A 21,572-nucleotide genomic window follows, 5' to 3' on the forward strand; every position below is an offset into this window, starting at 1 on the left:
CAGAAGGGGACCCAGCTCTGGGTGGAGCTTCAGTGATGCTTCCCAGCATCTCCCAGCTTCCCCCAAAGCTAAGAGATACTATTAGTGGTCTCTGGGCATCCACTTGGGCTCCATTAGGACAATCACTTCACTGAGCTCAGGCCCAGAAGCAGAATTTCCTTCTGATCTGGAATCCAGAATGTGGGACAGACTGACTTTGCATCTGGTGGCAAGCCATACTGTGGCGATGGCTATGAGAAGGAGGTCTTTGCAAGAGAGGGGGGACAAGGGGAGACTTGAGTCAATATCAAAGCCTGGGCTTGGAGGTATCTGGGGGACAGCATCGGCTTTAAGCGTAAAAAGGCCTTCTGGAGACAGCCCTTAAATTTCTTTTTCTTTCTTTCTTTTTTCTTTCTTTCTTTCTTTCTTTCTTTCTTTCTTTCTTTCTTTCTTTCTTTCTTTCTTTCTAGCAAAATTAACTGAATCAGCAAAAACAAGATTCAACAAATACAAAAATAATTCTAAACTTTTAATCTCATAATTATGCAGAATCCCAGTCTATTTAAGTGTAGTCACTACTATAGTGTAAGTTGATTTTAAAGATGATCCACTGCATTAAGTGTATAAATAAATACATACACACACATTGATAACTTTTCTCAAATGCTTTTTAGAATGGGAGAGAAGGCTATTATCTTGAAGTGAACTTTTACAAAACAAAAAGAATGTAGAAAAGTAATGGAATGAATTATAAATCTGGAACTGGAACAGTTCCACCCACCTACTGCCTCACACCTCTCTCTAACATAATGCAAGCACCCTTCCAAGGTCGTCTATGTGCAGCTAAGGGGGCATCTTGAACGCATGTACAGGAATCCGCACACCTGACATCCTCAAACCTCAGCTATAAGTCACCACAAAAACAATATCCAGTGACGACTCTACATAAAGATTTTTTTAAACTTTAAAACCACTTTTTAAAGATTAAACGAACTTACTCAAAACATATTAATGCTTTTGTGCAACTTAATGCTGAGAAAGGGTTGCCAACATACACACTCAGCAGTTTCATTAACATAGGTAGCTCTTCATTGGCCATAGTCAAAGATATATATATATAAAAAAATTGAGACTTATGGGATAGAGGAGACATTAGGAAAAAAAAATCACGGCTTCACTGAAGATAGGCTTCACTATCTATGAAATTCAATACAACTCTCCATTTCCCATGAATCAAATGCTTTTTTCCAGGCCTATCCAATCATCAGAAGTTTTCGTTGTACATATACAGCAAGCCTTTTACAGATTGGATAGAAGGCCTGTTTTATCATGATCTAAACAAACTAAAGCATAAAAAAAGTCCATCTGGGTTTATCTAAACTGGTCTGAAACAATCTAAATGGAACAATTTTTAATAGAAAGGACAGAGCAGCAGCTGTCCTTTTAAGCCTGTGTTGGTGACAGAGCATGTTTGAGAAACTGGTTGAGGCTTTAACAACTAAGCCTTTTTGTAGAATGGCCCAATGGAAATGTTGAGTACACACGGTGTTATAATGGAGCAATGTTATAGGCACCAAGGTAAAGCCAATGCACCCATTTGAGGCTTCACCCGGGAAAGGCAAACATTATCAATTACAAATACTGCAGCTCTCACTTTTGAGCCTGACATGGCAAAGGCAGGAGTGATACTACAAGCATGAACTATGAGTACGGTGCTAACCAATCAGAATGGACCCCATTCTAAACTTGTACTTCCACATGAACATTAGCTCGGGTGCAGGCCATGTGGGGCCACTATAAGATACTGGAGCTGCTTCCTCCAACTGCAAGTCTGCTGTGGCCTTTACATAACTCTGTGCTCTTTTGACCTTTCTGAGCCCAGTGCCAGAATGGTTTGCAGGATGTTCACAGAAAGCCTTGGCACCCAGTTCACGAATCCCCTAGCACAGAACATGGGGAAGAAAGAATTTACTGTGGAACTGGGGTTAGGAGACATTTGTGGCCAATAGCCAGAGGCAAATGTACCCAAATGCACATGCACACACACTCTTAAACTTTTCTACTACTGGAAATAACATTTTGGCTCTTTTTGAAAATGGAAGTACTCAGGGTAAAAAAGAAAATTAGCATAGTCACTTTCATCCTAATTGGCAAATTACAGCTATAAGCGGGGGTGGGGGGACTTCGTTAGAGTGGTAGCAAGCTCAAGGCCCAAAATGAAAATGATGGTAAGGACAAGTATTGCAAATAATTTTTAGAGGTCATAAACCAAAATCAATACCTGGTAACACACCTTCTGTCTCATGGGCACATAATTTAGAATCCATTTTTTTTCAAATGACAAAAGATCAAAGGTAGGAGTGACCTACCATGAATATGATTTTTAAAAAAGGGTAACAGAAATATTAATCTTTTACAATAATTATAAATGCCCTCTGCATTCTCCACATACCATAAAAATGATTTGGTTTAGCTTTCAAATATCATTTAAACAGACAAACCAGACAGAGAGGGAAGTTCACTGCTGGGGTTGTAGAGGGGAGCGTCTGCTCACGTACAGACTGCAGGGAGCTGCTGGGAAGCTACTTTATGTGCATGACGGTGGTCTTCTCGGCTACAGTACAAGTGCTTGTGCATCAAGTATAAAATACAAGCCTTTATCACATAGATCAGCTTTTTAGCTTTTGTAAATTTTAAACACAAAAGGGATAAATAAGGCACTGTACTTTTAAAAACTACAACTGCTTGGTTCCAAGTTTAAAACCCAAGGAACAACCAGAATATAATATATAACTTCCCTTACTCAGCCTCGGAGAAAGACTGCAAGCTTCCTTCTCCATCTGAGATGCATTTTCTGGCATCTTAAATTGTGGTGTTCTCCATTAACTGCAGGTTTGAAAGGCTTGATAAGCTTATAAAAGCGGATTTAGTTAATGCAAAATAAAGGGTTCCTTCTATAGAACAGTTTTACTCTTGGCTGCCACCCCTCGGATCACTTTGCGTCCAGCCGCTGCCGTTTGTTGTGGGAAGAGTCCAGCTTTGCCTTCAGCTTTCGCTTTCGCTGGGCTGCACTGTTCTCCGGGCTTTTCATCAAGGGTCTGGCCCCAGCCTTTCCACTGTTCTGCTTTCTGTTGGCGGCTTTCTGTGGCCTTGAAGAGGATTCATTTGCACCTTTTTGCTTTGCAGGTTTAGTCACTGTCTCTGAGGCGGGGGACTGGGTAGGTCTTTTGTTTGTGTTCTCTTTTTCTTTCCTGAAGGGAGGGCAGCTCTTCCCAGAGGACTTTTTAGGGATCTTCACTTTATTTTCTTTCAAAGATGTCTTTTTGGGCAGGTGGCTGACTCTGTCCCTTGCAGCTGGCTTCTTGGCGGCAGGGGTTTTGGTGGCTCCATCGATACGTTTTTCTTTGCTGGCTTTCATCACCAGACCCTTGTCCTTTCTGTCCTGAGTGCTGCCACCTTCGGTCCTCTTGCGTTTATTCTGAACTTCTGCTTTCGGCAAGATTTCAGACATCTGCTTCCCTTTCCTTCCCTTTGTTCCATCAGCACGCTTGGGTTTAATGGGAAACCCGTAGGCATCCACCTGCAGGGCATGCCTGGGGGACATCAGAGGGTGGATGCACACACTTTTACAACTCTGTCTACCTTCCACAGCCAGACCAAAAGGGCTTTCCTTTTTCTCGTTCTTGATCAAGCGCTGCTGAGCTCTGAGCTTTCCTCGAATATTGGAATACTTTCTAAGGATCCGGGTACTGGCTGGAGTAGGTGAGCTCGTAGAAGGATGGCCATTTCTACCTTCCTTGACTTCCTCTTTTCTGTCTTCAGAACTGGGGCCACGGTTGACGTCACTGCCATTCTCTGGCTCCACTTGGTCAGGATTCTCACGAAATTTGGCCCAGAGCTTCTGCATTTTCCAGTTGTTCTTTGCAGGAGTAGCTCCGGGAAATTTCTTCAAGTGTTTTTTCAAGCGTTCGGCCTGCAGTGAGCTGGGGTACAGGCTGGAAGGTGAGTACTTCTGAAGAGGATGCTTGACAGGAGGTGTGTCTCCCGGAAGACGAGTGTTGAGCTTCTTCACGATGACCAGAGACCGGGTTTCAGTTGTCTCTAAGAACCATTTACAAACATTAGATAATTTAAAGTTTGTCATAAACAGCATCTGAACAGGAGAAAACTTTTGAGCTTCCAATGGACCCTTACATTTCCGTGACCTTTTCTTGCTTTTCCAAATCTCCTTCAGCTTATCCGACCTGTTCCTTGCTCTTGGTGTTGGCTGGCCTTCTTTCTCCAGCTGGATCCAGCCTTTCTGAACTTTCATGTATTGGGCATTGAAGTTGGCGATGAGCTCTTGGTTTTCCTCCTCGGCACACCATTCCATAAACTTGGGCTGGTCGTCGACCACTGCTTCCCCATCATCCTCATCTATGGGATCTCCTCTCTCTGAAGCTTCATCGTCCTTGGGTACTGGGTTTTCTTGTGCTTCCTTTTCTGAAGTCATTTTTGTGGTATCCAAGGAGTCCAGAGAATGAGCATGTCTTAGGTTGTAGTTCGAAGACGTCTGTCTCGTGAGCCTTGGTACCCATTTTGAGGGCCCAGCATCATCATCACTTCCACTGCTTGACAACGCGAGCACGATGGATGGCTCATCATGATCATCACCTTTATGCTGGGCGTTCGCGCTGTCCATCTCACTTACAACCTCCTCCACGTCTTGTGCAGGAACAGGTCCTGGCTTCTCTTCTGACTGCTCTGGGAAAGGACATGGAACACTTTCTAAGAGGTCACAGGCATTTTTCTCACCTAACTTAGACTGGACATAGATTTCCAGTCTCTCTCCAGGCAGGGGCTGGCCAACTGTGGTAATAGGATCACTGTTGGGGAAAATATCTCCTTCTTCTTTTTTGGCCTCTTTTGCCAGCATGTTTTTAAAAGTCTGCCTAGTGATGATCCCACCTTCTTCGCCCTCCTGCTCAGCATCCTTCTCAGAGGGGTTTTCATTGACATATGGGTTTTCGGTGTCATTCATAGCTTTTGGGTGGAGACCCTCGGTCAGAAAGTCCTCCGGTGTTGTTCCACCAGGGTACTCTTCTTTTTCAGAACATTCTGCACCAGGATTTTTAGAAACCTTGACCTCAGAGCAAGCAGAAGAAGAATCTGAACTTTGATTTCTTAGGTCCTTATCGGCAGAGGAAGAATCTGAAAGTTGACTTCTTAGGCACCTATCTGAGGCCTCAGGACATTTTTTACCCTTTTTCTTCTTGTCCGAGTTCTCTTCAGGTGAGTCAATGGTTTGTTCACACATATCTTTTTCTGAAGGATGTTTTCTATCATCACCTTCTTCCTCTAATTTTCCTGTACTACTTGCTGCCTTACTTTCCTCAATGTCACTGGGGTCTTTCTTAGTCAAAGTGCTGCTTTCCTTCGAGAGCGGGTCAGAATCCAGCTCCTGGGCATCTTCAGTCTCGGTCTCAGTACTGATGCTTTGTCCATCCTCAGCCTTTCCCAGGCTCGCAGGAGGCTCCAAGCTCACGGGGGCACTTTGATTTTCTGAGCACAGAGGACTTTCTGCCCTTCTGACTGTTTTAGGAGAAGAACTAGGCCTAGACACAACATCTTCTCTGTCTCCCTCAGAAAAGCTCTCAGTAGAGGGAACCAGGGGACAGTCTTCAGGTTCACTCGTCCCCTTTGCATCAGGCAGTTCAGCTGGGCATTGGTCTCGTTCAGGGGAAGCTATCCCACCTGCTGTGGGAGCTGCGACCATGGAGCTGCCTTCGGGCATGGCCTCTTCCGGAAGGTGAGCTGGGAGAGGCCATGCCAGGCTGGAGGCTGTTGCTTCCTCTGACCTTGGGGAGCTGGTTGGATTGGGTTGGTTCACTGTGGGGCAAACCTCAGGCTCTTGAGATTTCTTCTCAGATGAAGCATCGCTGTCTCCTTCCTTGGGGGAGGTTATTTCTTCACTAGGCTCTTCAGCGTTGTCCTCTCTGGGAAGCTGCACATCCACCGTAGGTCTCGGGGCTGAAATGATGAGGGTCTGTTTGGGAGTGACCACTGCCTCTGATGCCAGTGTTGAGCAGCTTGGTTTTTCTTGGGAGTGTAAGTTTCTGGCCAGTGTGCGAACAGTCGGCAGCTCGCAACAATCACCATTGAAAAAGTACCCTCGAGTACTTTTTCTGGCTGTTTTCCGAGAAGACAACATCGATCTCTGATTCTCAAAGTGGCATTCTGTTATTGGCTGACTGATATAAACGACATCACATTGGTTATCATAATCATTTATCCTCAGCCCTGATGCCCTTTTACTCTTCCGAGCTGTCTTGATGGAGGCTGATAACATCTTGGTTCGAGAGTGTCCATTGGATGCTTTGTGCACAGCTGGCATGGGGCTGGGGGCTAACCAACCATCTTTGGAATGATCATACTGGCCCTTATCGCTGGGATGCAAATGGTAACCCACCTTATTTCTTCCTAGTGAGTGAAGATGGTTCTCTTGCTTTGGCCTTGAATCTTGTTCACTTGCCTCTAAATCCTGGCGCAAAGGCATTCTGGAGCTACATTGTAAAGTATTCTCTTTGTCAGCAGTTCTAGATGAATTCCCTGTAAACCCCGAGTCCCAAGCCTCTTCTGATAAAGCTCTGAATGAATGTCTTTGAGAAACAATACAGGTGCTGTTCTCCTCACTAGTCTCAGTTGCCGATTTTCCTGCAACCAGACTTTCTACTAAAGCTGAACTCTGCATATGGTCTTTACCATCCTCACATACTTTCACATTTGTGTCTTGCTCCTGTCCAGTGGTTTGCCCCTCCACGCTCTCAGAGGTGTGATGGAGGTTGAACGGGGAAGAATTAGATGTACTAAGGTATCCCAGAGTGGAACTATCCGTTGAACTCCCAGAATTAGGTTTAGTGGTTGGAAGTTCAGAGGGATCTTTCTGTACATTAGTCAAGGCATTCTCTCTTCCATCTACAGAGTTCGTCTCAGGAGGAGGCTCCTTCAGGGCCTTTTCTGCCAAGGGTAGAGGACTGTGAGAGCCTGATGAGTCTATCAAATCTACAGAATGAGGAGACTTCATATCGAGACACAGAGCATCATTTTCCTTATGTCTGGTGCCTAGCTGGGCACAGCCAGCATTGCAAGTGGATGCATCCATTGTTCCAGAATCAGAATGTTGTAGGTCCTCGGTGTCTGGCTGAGATTCGGTGTACAGATCGTTCAGAACACGAATGAACTGCTTCTGATGATGAGTGCACAATTTGACCATAAACTTCTCCAGGGGGGACTTCGACTGATTGTTAGAATCTACTGCTATTGCCTCTGTTGCGTTCTCACTAGACAGACAAAGAGAAAGAAGGAATTAGAATGGTCATTCTCCAAAGAACCATTTTTACATTTTGAAATTCACCAGATGTTACTCATGTTGTAAAGAGAGTGAACACTGTAGCCAAAACTCCTTCTAAATGCCTATATACTTTTGCTTCAATAAATCAATCTTTAACTAATTAAGTATAAGGCTGTTCTACTCTCAATTTTTAGTGACAACATCCTTCATACTTTTTAAGTGATCATTCACAAATAATTTTTATCTTCTAAAGAAGAAATATTGAAAATAAATCTTTTTTCAAAAAATTAAATTTTGGTCACATTATTAACTCATTAGTCAATATATACTTTTGTTTTAGATCTGGGTACTACTGTTAAGTAATTATTGCTTTATAAGTCCACAAAACTGACAAAAATTCAGGTACATTACATTACAAATCTTGGTGTAGAAATACTTTGAGAAATTATAGTTTTAATATGGTTTCTCAGCATGACCAATTGGCTAGACTTTCTAATTCTGCAAATAATAATGCAGGAACCCTCTACCCCTTTCCTGGGGCATGGATGAACTGAGATCAATAATTTCACATTTCATACACATTGAAAAATGGAATGACAAGCCATTCCTGATTCCTGGCCTCTAAGTGAGAAAACAGATGTGAAATGACATTGTAAGCTGTAGGGCTTTGTCAGTGCAAGGCGGTATTATGTCTTTAGTCAAACCCCAACTGTGGCATTGTCTTAGACCTTCAATAACCATTTATAATAATCCACAGGGAAGTCATTTTACATTAAAGAACCCCTTTCACACTTTATAAGTCATCCAGGACAATTCTTAGAGTTTAACCTGGACAGTGGGGGCAGCAGGAAAGGACCATACAAGGTTCAAAACAGGCTAACGGCAATTCCTGGCTAGACAGCCAAGAGTTTGCAAGAGCGGCTCAGTGTTTCTGGATGTCTGGGTCTTACTAAGCCCATGCAACTGGAGTGCTCCAATGCTCTGGAGTTTTATACAATCTCTCAATCTCTCTTTCTCTAGATTACATTTCTTCAGGAGCCTATTATCTGACTCTTTATGTAACATGGCAGAGCACTGAGGGCAGCTTAATAAATGTGCTGAACAGATGTTGTTTGATAATATCTCCAAGGTAACTCTTCTTTTCTTCAATCTGTGACATTATCTCCCAGCCATGAGGTGCCTTATAGGAAGGCTTACCCTAGCCAACCTACGCCAGCCTCCTACTTCCCCATCCTCCTCTGGCCTCTGAAGCAGTAGGGTTTTATTGAAAAGAGCACAGATTGTGGAATCTGAAAAACTTAGATTCTACTTCTCACTCTGACATTTACTATTTACAGAATCTGGGGCAAATTAACCTTTCTGAACTTGGTTGCTTCGTCGGTAAATTGCACCTGAATTTCAGTATTTCAAAGGATTGTTGTGAGATATTAGATAATGAACATAAAACACAAAGCACCAAAAGCAGGTCTCCATTTCAGTTTCTCTGTTCCTGACTCAGGGAGATTTTAGGACCAAGTGGTGAAAAGTTGCTGACACATGTCTAAATACCGAACGAAATGAAATCAAGAAACTATTGGTGAAATCTGTTGTTAAAACTTTTACAAGCAAAAAGGTTAGACTGTGTTTTATGTTCACAACTAGCAAGAGAGCACTTTTCTTCAGCAGTTCCATGGATATCTGAACGGGTCTACGTTAGGCTCCGGGTTAGATGGGCATGTCTTGGAAAATGCCTACCTCAAACTTGAAACTGATCATGGAATTGTGAGTAAACCACAAAACAATATTATTACAGAAATATTATCACAGGTGTAGGGGATGGTAAACTTTAAAGTACATGATGGCAATGGGGCAACAGTCTAACAAAAAGAAGAAAAGCAACTACAAAAACTCATTGGGCAGTACTCCTATGATACGTGTAATTTTCTTTCTATATATTGTCCTTCAGGAGAAAGTTTTTAAAAGGCAACTGCTGGAAGGGCAACAGGAAGAGTCTCCTCCTGCTGTGTAAGAATGGCAATAACCTCCTTCCCTCAGAACAGGGGAGACACCAATGACACCCTCAGGTGGGGGACTATTAAGTCATGCCAACTCTAGGACCCAACGAGATGCACACAGGAGCTTAACTCCTCATGCAGCTGCAGACTTTGCAGCTGGAGGAACAGAGGGCCCCTGCCGAAGGACCCCACCCAGAAGGTACTTTGGGTACCAACAGTATACTAGTAACACAAGCATATAAATATATTTTTATATTTATATAAAAATAACGCAATAAAGCAAGTGTCGCAATATAGCAAGTCCTAATCATTTTGTTGGTGGAGGGTCTTGCCTTCAGTTGGTAAAAACAAAAAACAAAAAACCACAATATTTGTGAAGCGCAATAAAACGAAGTATGCCTGTATTTGTTACAGGATATAGCACTGTGAGATAGTGGAGAGTAGTCACCACTTCTGGTTGTGTGATCTTGGTCAAAACACTTTACCATTTTGGTTAACCTGCCCCATCTACCACATAGAATTTCTACAAAGAAAAGCCTGCAAAGTTTATACCAATATCAGTTATCATCATTGTCAGCCAATCATATTAAAAATGCTTCAGTAAAAATAACTTAGAGATCAGGAATGCACATTAACATTTCCTTACAAGTTCATTCCCAATTTAAATGAATTTTCTGTTTTCCCTTCAAGTATCAAATATTTTAAATCTTTTTGATGGAAGTCTTAAAAAGTATATCCTCCTCTGAACACAATTTAGTCCATTTAATGACTCAGGGTCATTACCATGTACACTGTTATTAAAGTTAGTCATGCTTTTTATTATTCTAAAATGAACTACATTGGTAGTTTTGGGGGCTACTTAATTGAGTGAGTTTGTCTGCCGAAATACAGAAAAGCCACAGTGGCAGTCTGTATTTTATGAAAATCTTTCTTCTTACTGGCTTCCAAATAGAAGCTGTGTGTAGGAGCCCCACTCATACCTTTTGTAGAATACCTCTGCTCACTGTAAGCAAAAATAAATAGGCTCAGAATGAAGGTTTGAGGAATAGTTTTATATGTAAAGTATGTGGATTTTCTAACAACAACTTCAACTGCTCAGAGGCCTTTATTCCTCAGTTTTTGGTTCTTGGATGTGTTTCTGATGTTTCTGAATACGTGACTACACATAAGTGCGATTTTCGACCTTTCCAATGCATCAAAGGTACTCTAAATGCATTTTAGCAATACACAAAGAAGGCAAAAAGGTTGGTAACAGTGTATGAGATAGATAAAGAAATACCCTGAAATCTTATTGTAGGAAAAACTGAAGAGAAATGGTTGTCCCCAACTCAAGAAGCATAGTCATCACCAAGTTTGTGAAAATCTTTGGGACACTGACTTATGCCTGAGACTGCTCTGGAAGCAGGCTGTAGCACTTGGGATGAACAGAACAATACGCCTGAGATTAATTAAATCAAGGCATGTGCCCAGTAAGAGGACAGAGTGCTCTGAAGAAAACTGAGGAAGTATTTTCTTCTAAAGTGATGCTCACATAAAATAAAAAACTGAGTAAGTCTCAAGTGATCTAACTTCCTTTAAGGTTATAAGAGTTGGATCTGCTGCTGTTACATATTTCAATAATTTAATAGTGCTTCAATATTTAGTTATTCCAAAGAGCCATGCAACCAACCCTGAAGCAATGGCTGTGGCAATGTGGCTCAGACCACAGGTAGGTATGAACTAAACTGCAGGGTCATAGTAAGGGGAGGTGGTGTCTTCACAACCAAGGCATTAGTACCCACTGAACTCTGTCTACCCTGGAACACTGCAGTGCAGCACTTGGATGCTGAAACACAGCACCAGAGAGGCGGACACAGGCAACACCAGCCTTAAGAGGCATTTACAGCAGTGGTTTAGGGAAGCTCAGGAGATAAAAATATTAAAGTTGCAAATGGCAACCTGGCTAGAGAGAAAGAGACTTTAACAAAGGTTATTTGCGTGTGTGTTTTCTTGGTAGAAAGGATCAGGGCTGATGTACTAGTGAACCACAGGTCATCAGAGCAAGCCATAGGATGCTCCTTACCAGTTACACCCTTGGCTACCACAAAGCGATCCCACCTGGAGTGACTGCACGTGTTCCTGAAATCCTATGCCATAATGGTTTCATAAAATTCACTAGCAATTATAAGGGGTCTTGTATACTTATTCTATAATTTGTATCTTTTACTGACTCAATTTGTCTTTGTCTTAGCTTTCCAAGCAGATATAAGCTATATGTGTGTACATAGGGACCACATTTCTGGTTTTCTCTTAGCAAGAAAGAAGGGAGGGGAGAGGGGAGCATCAAGGATGCCTCTGGGTTTTCTTCCTGGGCAGCACCATTTAGTGAGATAGGAACAAAGGCAATGGAGCTGGCGGCTGGTGATTGGTGGAGTGTGTTGTGTCTGATGGGTTCTGATCTGTACACACTGAGTGAAAGTGTTTCTAAGATTTTGAATCTGAGATGTCTGGTTGGCAACTGGACACACAGGCATGAGCCCACTAGTAGCTTCAACTGGGCCTGAAAACCTTGACGTTAATACTAACCGTGTCATTCAGTGGCCCTGCCATAATAGCTAACTTTATAACTATAGTAATAAAATCACTTTTGACTGTGCCTCTGCCTACCTTGATATTTCTCTAGAAATCTTCTCAATAGTTTTAGATGAATTTTAATTTCATCTCATTTGAATATTAATTTTAAAAATTAACCTCAATTCCCGAAGTTTAATTCTATCACAATTTTTTTCAGGTTTAAACAATGGGTGCTAGCCAGTTGTACCCTAGTTTTAAACAGTTAGTCTTTACCTTTGCTTCTAGTTATTTAATTTTTCCAATAGCCTTGTGCCTTTAGTAGAGCCAAAAGGTATCATTTACCCTGATGTAGAATCCCCACTATAGGCAGTAAGCAGGGAAAGTAGAGAGGGTGAGTTTCTGTCCCGCAGACCATTCACTCAATCAGCCAAAGGGGAAGCCCTATGTTTTAGTTCAGTGTTATAGTCAACACCACAGCATGTCCCTCACATCTGACTATATCAGATCTTTATAAGAATAATAGTTTATCGCAGATTTTGAAATCACTTGAGTTCATGTTTTTTCCGCTCAACAACAGGACTCTCTGTAAGAGTTAAGTGAGTTATTTATGAATCAGAAATTACTTTACCACTACCACTGAAGAGCAGTAAGATTCTAGGGCAGCCGTGGGCAAACTACGGCCCACGGGCCGGATCCGGCCCATTTGAAATGAATAAAACTAAAAAAAAAAAAGACCGTACCCTTTTATGTAATGATGTTTACTTTGAATTTTATTAGTTCACACAAACACTCCATCCATGCTTTTGTTCCGGCCCTCCGGTCCAGTTTAAGAACCCATTGTGGCCCTCGAGTCAAAAAGTTTGCCCACCCCTGTTCTAGGGTTTGGTAAATGGGAGAAAGGGCTGTGGAAAGAGGGGGACTTGATTTCTGACTACCTGGACTAGTTTTGAGTTTCTTATGGTGAGTAATGGCCTTCATGACCTTACATGTCAAATTCTTAAGGGTGTGGTAAAAGGATAAGATAATATTCATAAAAACTTTGAAAGGCATAGTTTAAGAATGATGTTATTTCACAATCCTATCTTTAATGATTTACTCAGCAATGTTTTTCTAGATCAGAGGTTAGACACAGAAGAACTCACCTACTTTGTCAATACTGCAATACTTAAATTACCCCGAGGAAAGCATTCCTGTGGTTAATATAAATGGTGGATCGTCAGCACTTATGTTATTTAGGATAAAACACAGATCAAATAGAGATGTGGCAGAGAGCTGAAACGACAATTTTAAGAGTCTAGAATTTGGGATTGGTAGATTCCGGTAGTCAATATCTGTTCTTTACCAATAAAACTGCTTGATGGCAAGATTAACATCATTAATAATCAAAATATATTCTTCTTGACTAAAAAAGATCATTAGAGACAGTGAAGGATATTTGGATGGGAGCTAGTCTTAGTAGCAGGAAAAGGTAGTTGCAGTAAACGAGAAGGGGAGAGAAAGCTAGAGAATACATTAGACAGAGTAGACCCAATAGTCAAGAGCTGTAAATTTGGCTTAAGTCTTCTCTTTAAATATATGAAAACATAAACATAAAAATGCGTCATCAGCCCCCCTTCGAGGCAATAAATCTTATTTAGTGTTTTGTTTTTTTGCCAAACAGTAATCTGAAATTATGTTCTCTAATTCCTTACTCTGATTCTTTTAAATAAGCACCAAAAATGTTAAATGTATTCAAGGGCCTGAATAAGTCTGCTGACAAGTCTTTGCCCTACACTGGGAAATGCATCTACCCTTGGGGGGAGGGTTCAGAGGCTGTGAAAGACATGGAATTTTGAACCAGATGGCATACATTTAAAAAATTATAGTTGTTGGAAGTGGGGGTGGGGGTAGGGGGGGATATCCCTAAGTGATATAACTAAGTACTAAGTGATATAAACTAAGTAATAATTTAAGTACCTAAATTATTAATCTAATGAGTAGTATAAGAATTCTTAAAAAAACACTGAAATATTCTTTAAGAAATAAGATAATGATTTCAGACAAAGGGGACAGACCTCTGCGCAGGGCTGAATTGAACAGAAAAAGAGTGTCTATTACTAGCCTGCCTAAGTTAGTGGAACCAGATTAAAGAGAGATCTGGATGTAAAGGCATAACTGGCATAAGGTCAGGCTTACAGGGGCGCTCATCACAATCTAATAACTCTCGCGTGTGTGTGTGTTGTGCCGCGCACATGCGCGCGCACGCACCAGGTAGGGGATTAAAAATCTATGTTGTTCTTTGGGGGAAATTTCCCTTTAATTCCCAATTTAAATGACAAGGACCATAATAGACTAAAATAATACCACCGCTTAAGCAGAATATAGAGGTGCTCACTCTCTAAGCGAGAGAAAACACACCATATCACATGCTCTTTTAAAGACGGTGGAGGGAAAGAAACATTTGCCAAGGTCTAATAGAGGCCAAGGACTGCACAATTTCCCTGGAGTGGGACTGAGAGAAGTCAGAGTCCAGGCAAGATTCCCATTGCAACGGGAATGGACTTCTTTTGAAATAATAATGATGATGACAATAAAAATAAACTCAAACAAAAACCCACACCACCACCTTGCAGGGCAGTGTGTATGCAGCGGGGGCGAGGGGGACCTAAAGGAGGCATGGGGAACATAAACCAACAAAAAGACATTTAACAGTCAAATATTCCTACTTTCTCTTAGGGCAGCTAGCAGATTATATATCTAAATATGCAGATATTTGATAGCATCCTGAATTTTTCATGATTTTATGGGATCTTTTTGAGGTTCTTCATCTCCATTCTTGAAACCATACTAATCTGTGGCATGATCCTTAAAAGTGGCAAGTTCTACCTGTGTTGTCATATAGTAAAATCACTTAAAACTGACACAATGATGGCACTCTTAAGAAATAACTATAATTAAAGGACCCAGACCACCACTTTATAAAACATTAAAAGGATTTCTAGGATACCTTCTCAAGATTTAATATTATTTCCCATTTGTTCACCTCATTTATGTTAGAGGATAGATATATATGTATACACACACACTAATAAAATACAAACATGCAAATTGACCGTACCTTTGCTATGCCTTAAGCCACACCCACCAGCCAAGCAGAGCGACTATATGCAAATTAACCCAACCAAGATGGCGGCCGGCAGCCACAGAGCTGGAGCAAGCAGGAGGCTTGGTTGCCCCAATGATGGAGGAAGCCAACTTCCCGCCTGCCACGGCTGGCTCTGAGCTCCACTCAAAGCAACAAAGTTTCAATTATAGAAGGTAAATAAACCCCAGATACCTGCTGTCAGCCGGCCATGGCCACAGAGCTGGAGTGAGCAGGAGGCTTCCCTCCCGCTCGCCCTGGCCGGCTCTGAGCTCCTCTCAAGGCTACAAAGTTTCAACTGTAGAAGGTAAATAAATCCCAGAATAAAAAAGAAAAAAAGAAAAAAAGGAGAGGCTGGGAGCTTCCGTTGCTGGAGGGGTTTGGCCAGCCTGAAACTGGCCCTCAGCCCCTCACCCAGACTGGTCAGGCACCCCAGTGGGGACCCCCCACCCTAAAGGGAATGTGGCCAGCCTGAAAACAGCCATCAGCCCGTCACCCAGGCTGGCCAAACCTCCATGGAGTGAGGGTCTCCACTGGGGGGGGGGCTTGACCAGCCTGCAAACAGCCATCAGTCCCTCACCCAGGCTGGCCAGGCACCCCAGTGGGGACCCCCACCCTGAAGAGGGTGTGACCAGCCTGCAAACACCCATTAGTCCCTCACCCAGGCTGGCCAGGCACCCCAGCAGAACCCCCACCTTGATCCAGGACACCCTTCAGGGCAAACCAGCCAGCCCCCACCCATGCACCAGGCCTCTATCCTATATAATAAAAGGGTAATATGCAAACTGACCCTAACAGCAGAACAACTGGGAATGACTGGTCACTATGACACACACTGACCACCAGGGGGCAGACACTCAATGTAGGAGCTGCCCCCTGGTGGTCAGTGCACTCCCACAGGAGGAGCTCTGCTCAGCCACAAGCCAGGCTGACAGCTGCCAGTACAGCGGTGGTGGTGGGAACCTCTCCTGCCTCCTCAGCAGCGCTAAGATGTCTGACTGCAGCTTAGGCCTGCTCCCCGCTGGCAAGTGGACATCCCCCGAGGGCTGCCAGGCTGCCAGAGGGATGTCTGACTGCCAGTTTGGGCCCGATCCCCCAGGTGGACATCCTCCGAGGGGTCCCAGACTGCAAGAGGGCATAGGCCGGGCTGAGGGACCCCCCCGAGTGCACAAATTTTTGTGCACCGGGCCTCTAGTGTGTGTGTGTGTGTGTGTGTGTGTGTGTGTGTGTGTGTGTATGTATATATATACACACACACATATATACATATTTAAAATATAGGGATAAGCAAAGTACTTTTATATCTACCATTCTCTCTGGGGTGCTCTCAGAATTAACAGTCCTTTATAACCATCCCATACACCTCTCTTTGGAAACACTCAAGACTACTGTTGGAGATGTGCTAAAGTAGAGTGAACCAAGCAGAATCATCTGAATATTCAAGTCTTTACTCAGGAATATTGGAAAACAAAATGTAACTAAATGTACATACACACACACACACATACACACACACACTAGTATATACATACTCAACTTAGGTATTTATTATACCTCAATCTTATCCCTAGTTCCATGACCTCTCTTGCTCCCAGTTCAATTACACTGATTTGACTTCCCTTGGAGAATACTATATTCTAAGCTCCCTGCCACTAGTCTTCCCTCATTTTAGACTTTGCTTCATATTATCCAGAACAGCCATCTTCTCAAAGATTAAAATCAGCTTCCTACTGCTCACACTCTGTCCTCCTTAGCACCTCTTCCCCGGGGCTGTTAGATACTTCTCTGCTCTCATGCTTTGTTTCCACCTTTTATTCAATAGCACTTATGCTGAATGGAACGGTTGACTTGGCTGTCTCCTCCTCTGGATAGTGAACCATCTCTAGGTCCAGGACTAGGGAGCATCGCTGCCTAAAACTTCGGGCTTAGCTCAGCTCAGGCGTAAGTAACTAATGAATAAGTTAACCCAATAAATTACTACAGAGTGAAAATAATTTTCCTAAGACACTTTTCAAAGGAATTGAAAAGGGCAGAGGAAATATTTTGACACATAATCATAAGGGAAAAGAAGAAACTTTCAATGAAAATGAATTCAAATCAATGAGGTAGGGAAAGAAGAGGGAATCTTAAAGGTCCGACAGTCCTACTGTAAGCGCACAGGAGGTGTGCTAGTATATTCTCCAAGGCATCAGAAAAACAGAGATGAAAGGTATGATTTTTACATAATGGCTTTCAACAGCAATTTGATTTTGACTGCAACCCAGAATAAATACTTTTTATAAAGTGACCCAGTATGTATATCCCAGTTTTGTATGTGTGTAACACACAACTTTTAATGAAATAGTATTTATCCTGATGTACTCTGATCTTTTCTCTTTTTAAAATGTTGGTTAGGACCCACAAAATTGATCTTACAACCAATAGGTTGCAACTGGTTGATCCATTTTGAAAATCTGGTCTACACAGACTCACCAATTCCTAGCACCTCATAAGAATTTGCCATTCTGGTTACTTTCTTTTTTAAAAAAATATATTTTATTGACTTTTTACAGAGAGGAAGAGAATGGGATAGAGAGTCAGAAACATCGATGAGAGAGAAACATCGATCAGCTGCCTCCTGCACACCCTCCACTGGGGATGTGCCCGCAACCAAGGTACATGCCCTTGACCAGAATCGAATCTGGGACCCTTCAGTCCGCAGGCTCTATCCACTGAGCCAAACTGGTTATGGCTATTCTGGTTACTTTCTTAATCCATCTCTGTCTAGCTAAAGTTACAGTGCCAGGTTTTCCTGACAAACTGTCTCAAGTCAATTTAGTAGACACTGGAATGAACACCTTGAACTGTGCTAGCTAGGATCCGAATTATCTGTTTGAAATGTGCAGAGCTCCCATTAGATAAGAGTGCAACTAAAACCACATCAAATAGGCAGAAGATCCCCCAAATTATTTCACTGGAAAACTAAAGTTTTGATGATTAAACACTGTGCATGCACAAATCCCCATACTTCTACACTTAGCTAAGTGATCTTTCTAGTATATACCAAGTTGAAAGAAATTCCAAGTACCAAATAATCCCTTATCATTTCATATTGCTGATCAAATAAAGCTAAAGAGTGCAATTAACATTCTAAAACTACTAGTCAACAAACCATAGCATTCTTACATGCCTATAAAAAGCTCCAGACACAATATTTAATACTTGGAAATTCTGATTTATTTTTGCTTACTTTCCAAGTAACTCTAACTAAATCATGGCTTAAACTATTAATTATATAGTGATCAACCTTTTAAAAAGGTCTTGTTTTGAGAACATCTTTTCCAAACTTCTGAAAACAAGCCTATTTCAGCTGTAAATGCAGTCTGATACTCACTACCCCTTCTCCCCAAAACAACAAAAAGTCAACAACTTATAAATTGAATCTGATAAAATTCTGTGTTAAAATGCTTACCATTTGGAAAATGATAAGCATTTTATCATAATGATAAAGTGGACACTCAATACAAGAAAGGTTATTTACTGTGTTACTTAATAATATTTTCTATTAAAGAAAGGATTTTTTTTACTTCTTTCAGCTACAAAATCTAACATTACATGACTTGGGTATATGTTTTTACATTTGAATGCAAATATCTGGTGAGAAAAACTCAATCCTTGGGAAAAAATAATTCCACAACTCAGAAAATGGCAGAAAGCAATACCGTTTTCCATTTTTTCCACTCCATTTCCCTGATGCAATTTCCCTGATTCCTGTACTTTTAAGACGAAGGGTGCCTGAAATAATTCGAATACCAGGAGAATCAGAGAAGAAAATTCTGGATTAAAAGAAATAACAGCCGAAACCGGTTTGGCTCAGTGGATAGAGCGTCGGCCTGCGGACTGAAGGGTCCCAAGTTTGATTCCGGTCAAGGGCACGTACCTGGGTTGCGGGCACATCCCCAGTAGGAGATGTGCAGGAGGCAGCTGATCGATGGTTCTCTCTCATCGATGTTTCTAGCTCTCTATCTCTCTCCCTTCCTCTCTGTAAAAAATCAATAAAATATATTTAAAAAAAAAAAAAGAAATAACATTTTTTTTTTAAATCCTCACTGGAGGATATGTTTTATTGATTTTTTTGAGAGAGAGAGGAAGAGAGAGAGAAACATTGATGTGAGAGAAACATCCATTGGTTGCCTTATGTGCCCAACCAGGGATCAAACCCACAACTTAGGTATGTACCCTGATCAGCAATTGAACTCACAACCTTTTGGTGAACAGGAGGCTCCAACCAACTGAGCAACCTAGCCAGAGCAGAAGTAACTCCTTTTTTAAAAATAAGGTCGTAACAACTGAAGAGATAAGTATCAATTTGAAGAAAAGAGAACTAAAATTCATTCATTTGTGAGATGCTAGATTATAAACCTATTACACCGATCAAGCCACCAGTTTAGAATAGATAATGACAAGATACGGCTCAGTTGGCTGAAAGTCATCCAAGAGGTTGCTGGTTCGATTCCCAGTCAGAGCACATGCCCGGGTTGGAGGCCCGATCCCCGGGACAGGGAAGGCAGGAGGCAGCCAATCGAGGACTCTCTCTCCCTCTCTTTTCCTCTCACTACAAAATCAATGGAAACAATACAAACAAAAAAAGAGAAATAAGTAGTTATAGCTTTGAAATTTAGTAAGGAATAATAATTAGTTTTCCAGAAAAATGTTCTATAAAGATGTGGCATTATTTTCCAATTTTATAAATACCAGACCAAAAGGCAGAAGTAGCTAGAGAGTCAAAGAAGAAGAAAAAATCAACTAGAAGATAGTCTATAGGCCAATTACCAACAATAGCATTATTTTTAAAATATAAAATATCATTAGAAATGATCAGAAGTCGCTTTTAATTACATATATATTATGAGTTTGACAAGTTTTCTAAAATATATTGATATCATTTCTACTTTTTATTATTATAATCCAGCTGTTCTTCCCTATCCACTTTACGACGGGAATCTATTCTATACTAATAGAGAACTATGCAAATTATGTTACAGCATCACGTCATGGGATCAGCAGGCTGCGTCCCCGCCCTTTGCTCAGGCAGCTGCAAGGCCCGAGGATAGGATACAATAGGAGGGGATAAGAAAGGAGAGGGAGAGGAAGGCAGGCCTGCATGTAGACAGGCCAAGAGGAGAAAGAGAAATACAGAAAGGGAACAAGAAAAAGATGCAGGAATGGAAAAGGGAAAGAAACGCAGGGCTGCATGCAGGAAGGGGTGGTGACTGCAGCAGGAGCAGGTGTGCCTGGTGAGGGGTGGGGCAGGAGCACTGCCCAGACACGGGAGGTTTGCCGTGGCCCCCGGTGCGGGCCGTTGGTGGGTAGGTGCCCATGGGTCCGGAACGGAGTGGTGGACGGTCTGAGGCCTTCTGGGCGGAGACGCTCCTGCTTCGCAGCAGCAGCAGCAGTGCCCGGGCTGCCTGGGCCTCTGCCACCCTTGCTGGGCTGGGCGTCCCGGGCAGGGAATGGGAGGACGGTGGTGGGGAGGCCAGGGAAGGAGGGGTGGCAAACAGCTGGCCGGGGCTGAAACCTGGGCTGGGGGTTAACGCCCCCCCCCACCCCCTCACAGAAGCTTTAAGAAGGGAAGGAGGGAGGGAAGAACTTTATAAAGGAGTCTGTAGAGAGCAGAGTTACAGAAGGAAAGAGGATGTATGAGTGAACTGTAGGAACTATAATGAAAATCAAGTATAGTTGTGTACTGGACACAGATTTTAAAAGTAGGAGTCAGAAAAGAAAAAAGATAAATGATAGTGAATAATTAGGCAGGTAGATAGATATTAAAACAGTGGAAGTAAGTAGAGAAGAATGTATGGCAAAGGTAGGATGAGAGAGAAAGAGGGAGGGAAGAAAAGTTTTAAAGGGGAGCCGGTAGAGCTTAAAAAGAGAATGGGAAGAAGGAAGAAATGGGGGAGGGAGCAAAGCAGGTCCAGGGAGGAAGTGAAGGAAAAAATTAAGGTGGGAAGGAAGGGATTGAACCAAGATGGCGGCATAGGTAAACACCGGAGACTGCTGCCACAAACAACCACTTCAAAAATACAACTAAAAGACGGAACAGACATCACCCAGGACCACAGGAAAGCTGGCTGAGGAGAGGCTCTTCAACTAGAAGGAAAGAGAACAGCAAACCGAGGCTCAGAAGAGGCGAAGTGTGGAAAATACAAAGGTACCTAGGTGCTTGCGCAAAGCGGGGCTGGTGGCTGAGGGCGCGGTTGACGTTTTCAGTCTGGAGGGAGTCTCAGACTCTGGGCTCCAGATCCAGGCGAGTCTCTAGGGACTCAGACTCAGACTCAGACGGGAGAAGCGGGATTGTCCGGCATCAGTTGGAATCTGAGGGCAGCTTTCTCTCCGAGGTTTGCAGCGGCTGCCGGGGTTCTGAGAAGCAGAGCCTCTGGGAAGGGACTGAGAGCAGCCATAACTGCTCCCTCCGCCCGCCCTGTTGATCCCGCCCCGCCCCGCCCAAGCCCTGCGAAGAGCCATTTGCTGGATCGCCTCAGGCAAAGGCTAGATTAGCACCTCCCCAGAGGACAGAAGTTTTCCACACAGCTGATCTCACAGACAGTCAGCCTGG

General features: G+C 42.6%; 1 protein-coding gene across 1 annotated transcript in view; it reads right to left on the bottom strand.

Moving 5' to 3' along the window:
• Nucleotides 1–629: 629 nt before the first annotated feature.
• The window catches only part of LOC102433572 (ligand-dependent corepressor), a 67,929-nt gene continuing 46,986 nt past the window's right edge, over nt 630–21,572 (bottom strand). The window contains exon 6 of the mRNA XM_014456907.2: nt 630–7,298. Within this exon, the coding sequence (XP_014312393.1) occupies nt 2,972–7,298 (4,327 nt within the window). The 3' untranslated portion in view covers nt 630–2,971. The remainder of the gene's footprint in view (nt 7,299–21,572) is intronic.

This window comes from Myotis lucifugus, unplaced genomic scaffold, assembly GCF_000147115.1.
Source record: "Myotis lucifugus unplaced genomic scaffold, Myoluc2.0 scaffold_66, whole genome shotgun sequence".
Classification (NCBI taxonomy): domain Eukaryota; kingdom Metazoa; phylum Chordata; class Mammalia; order Chiroptera; family Vespertilionidae; genus Myotis; species Myotis lucifugus.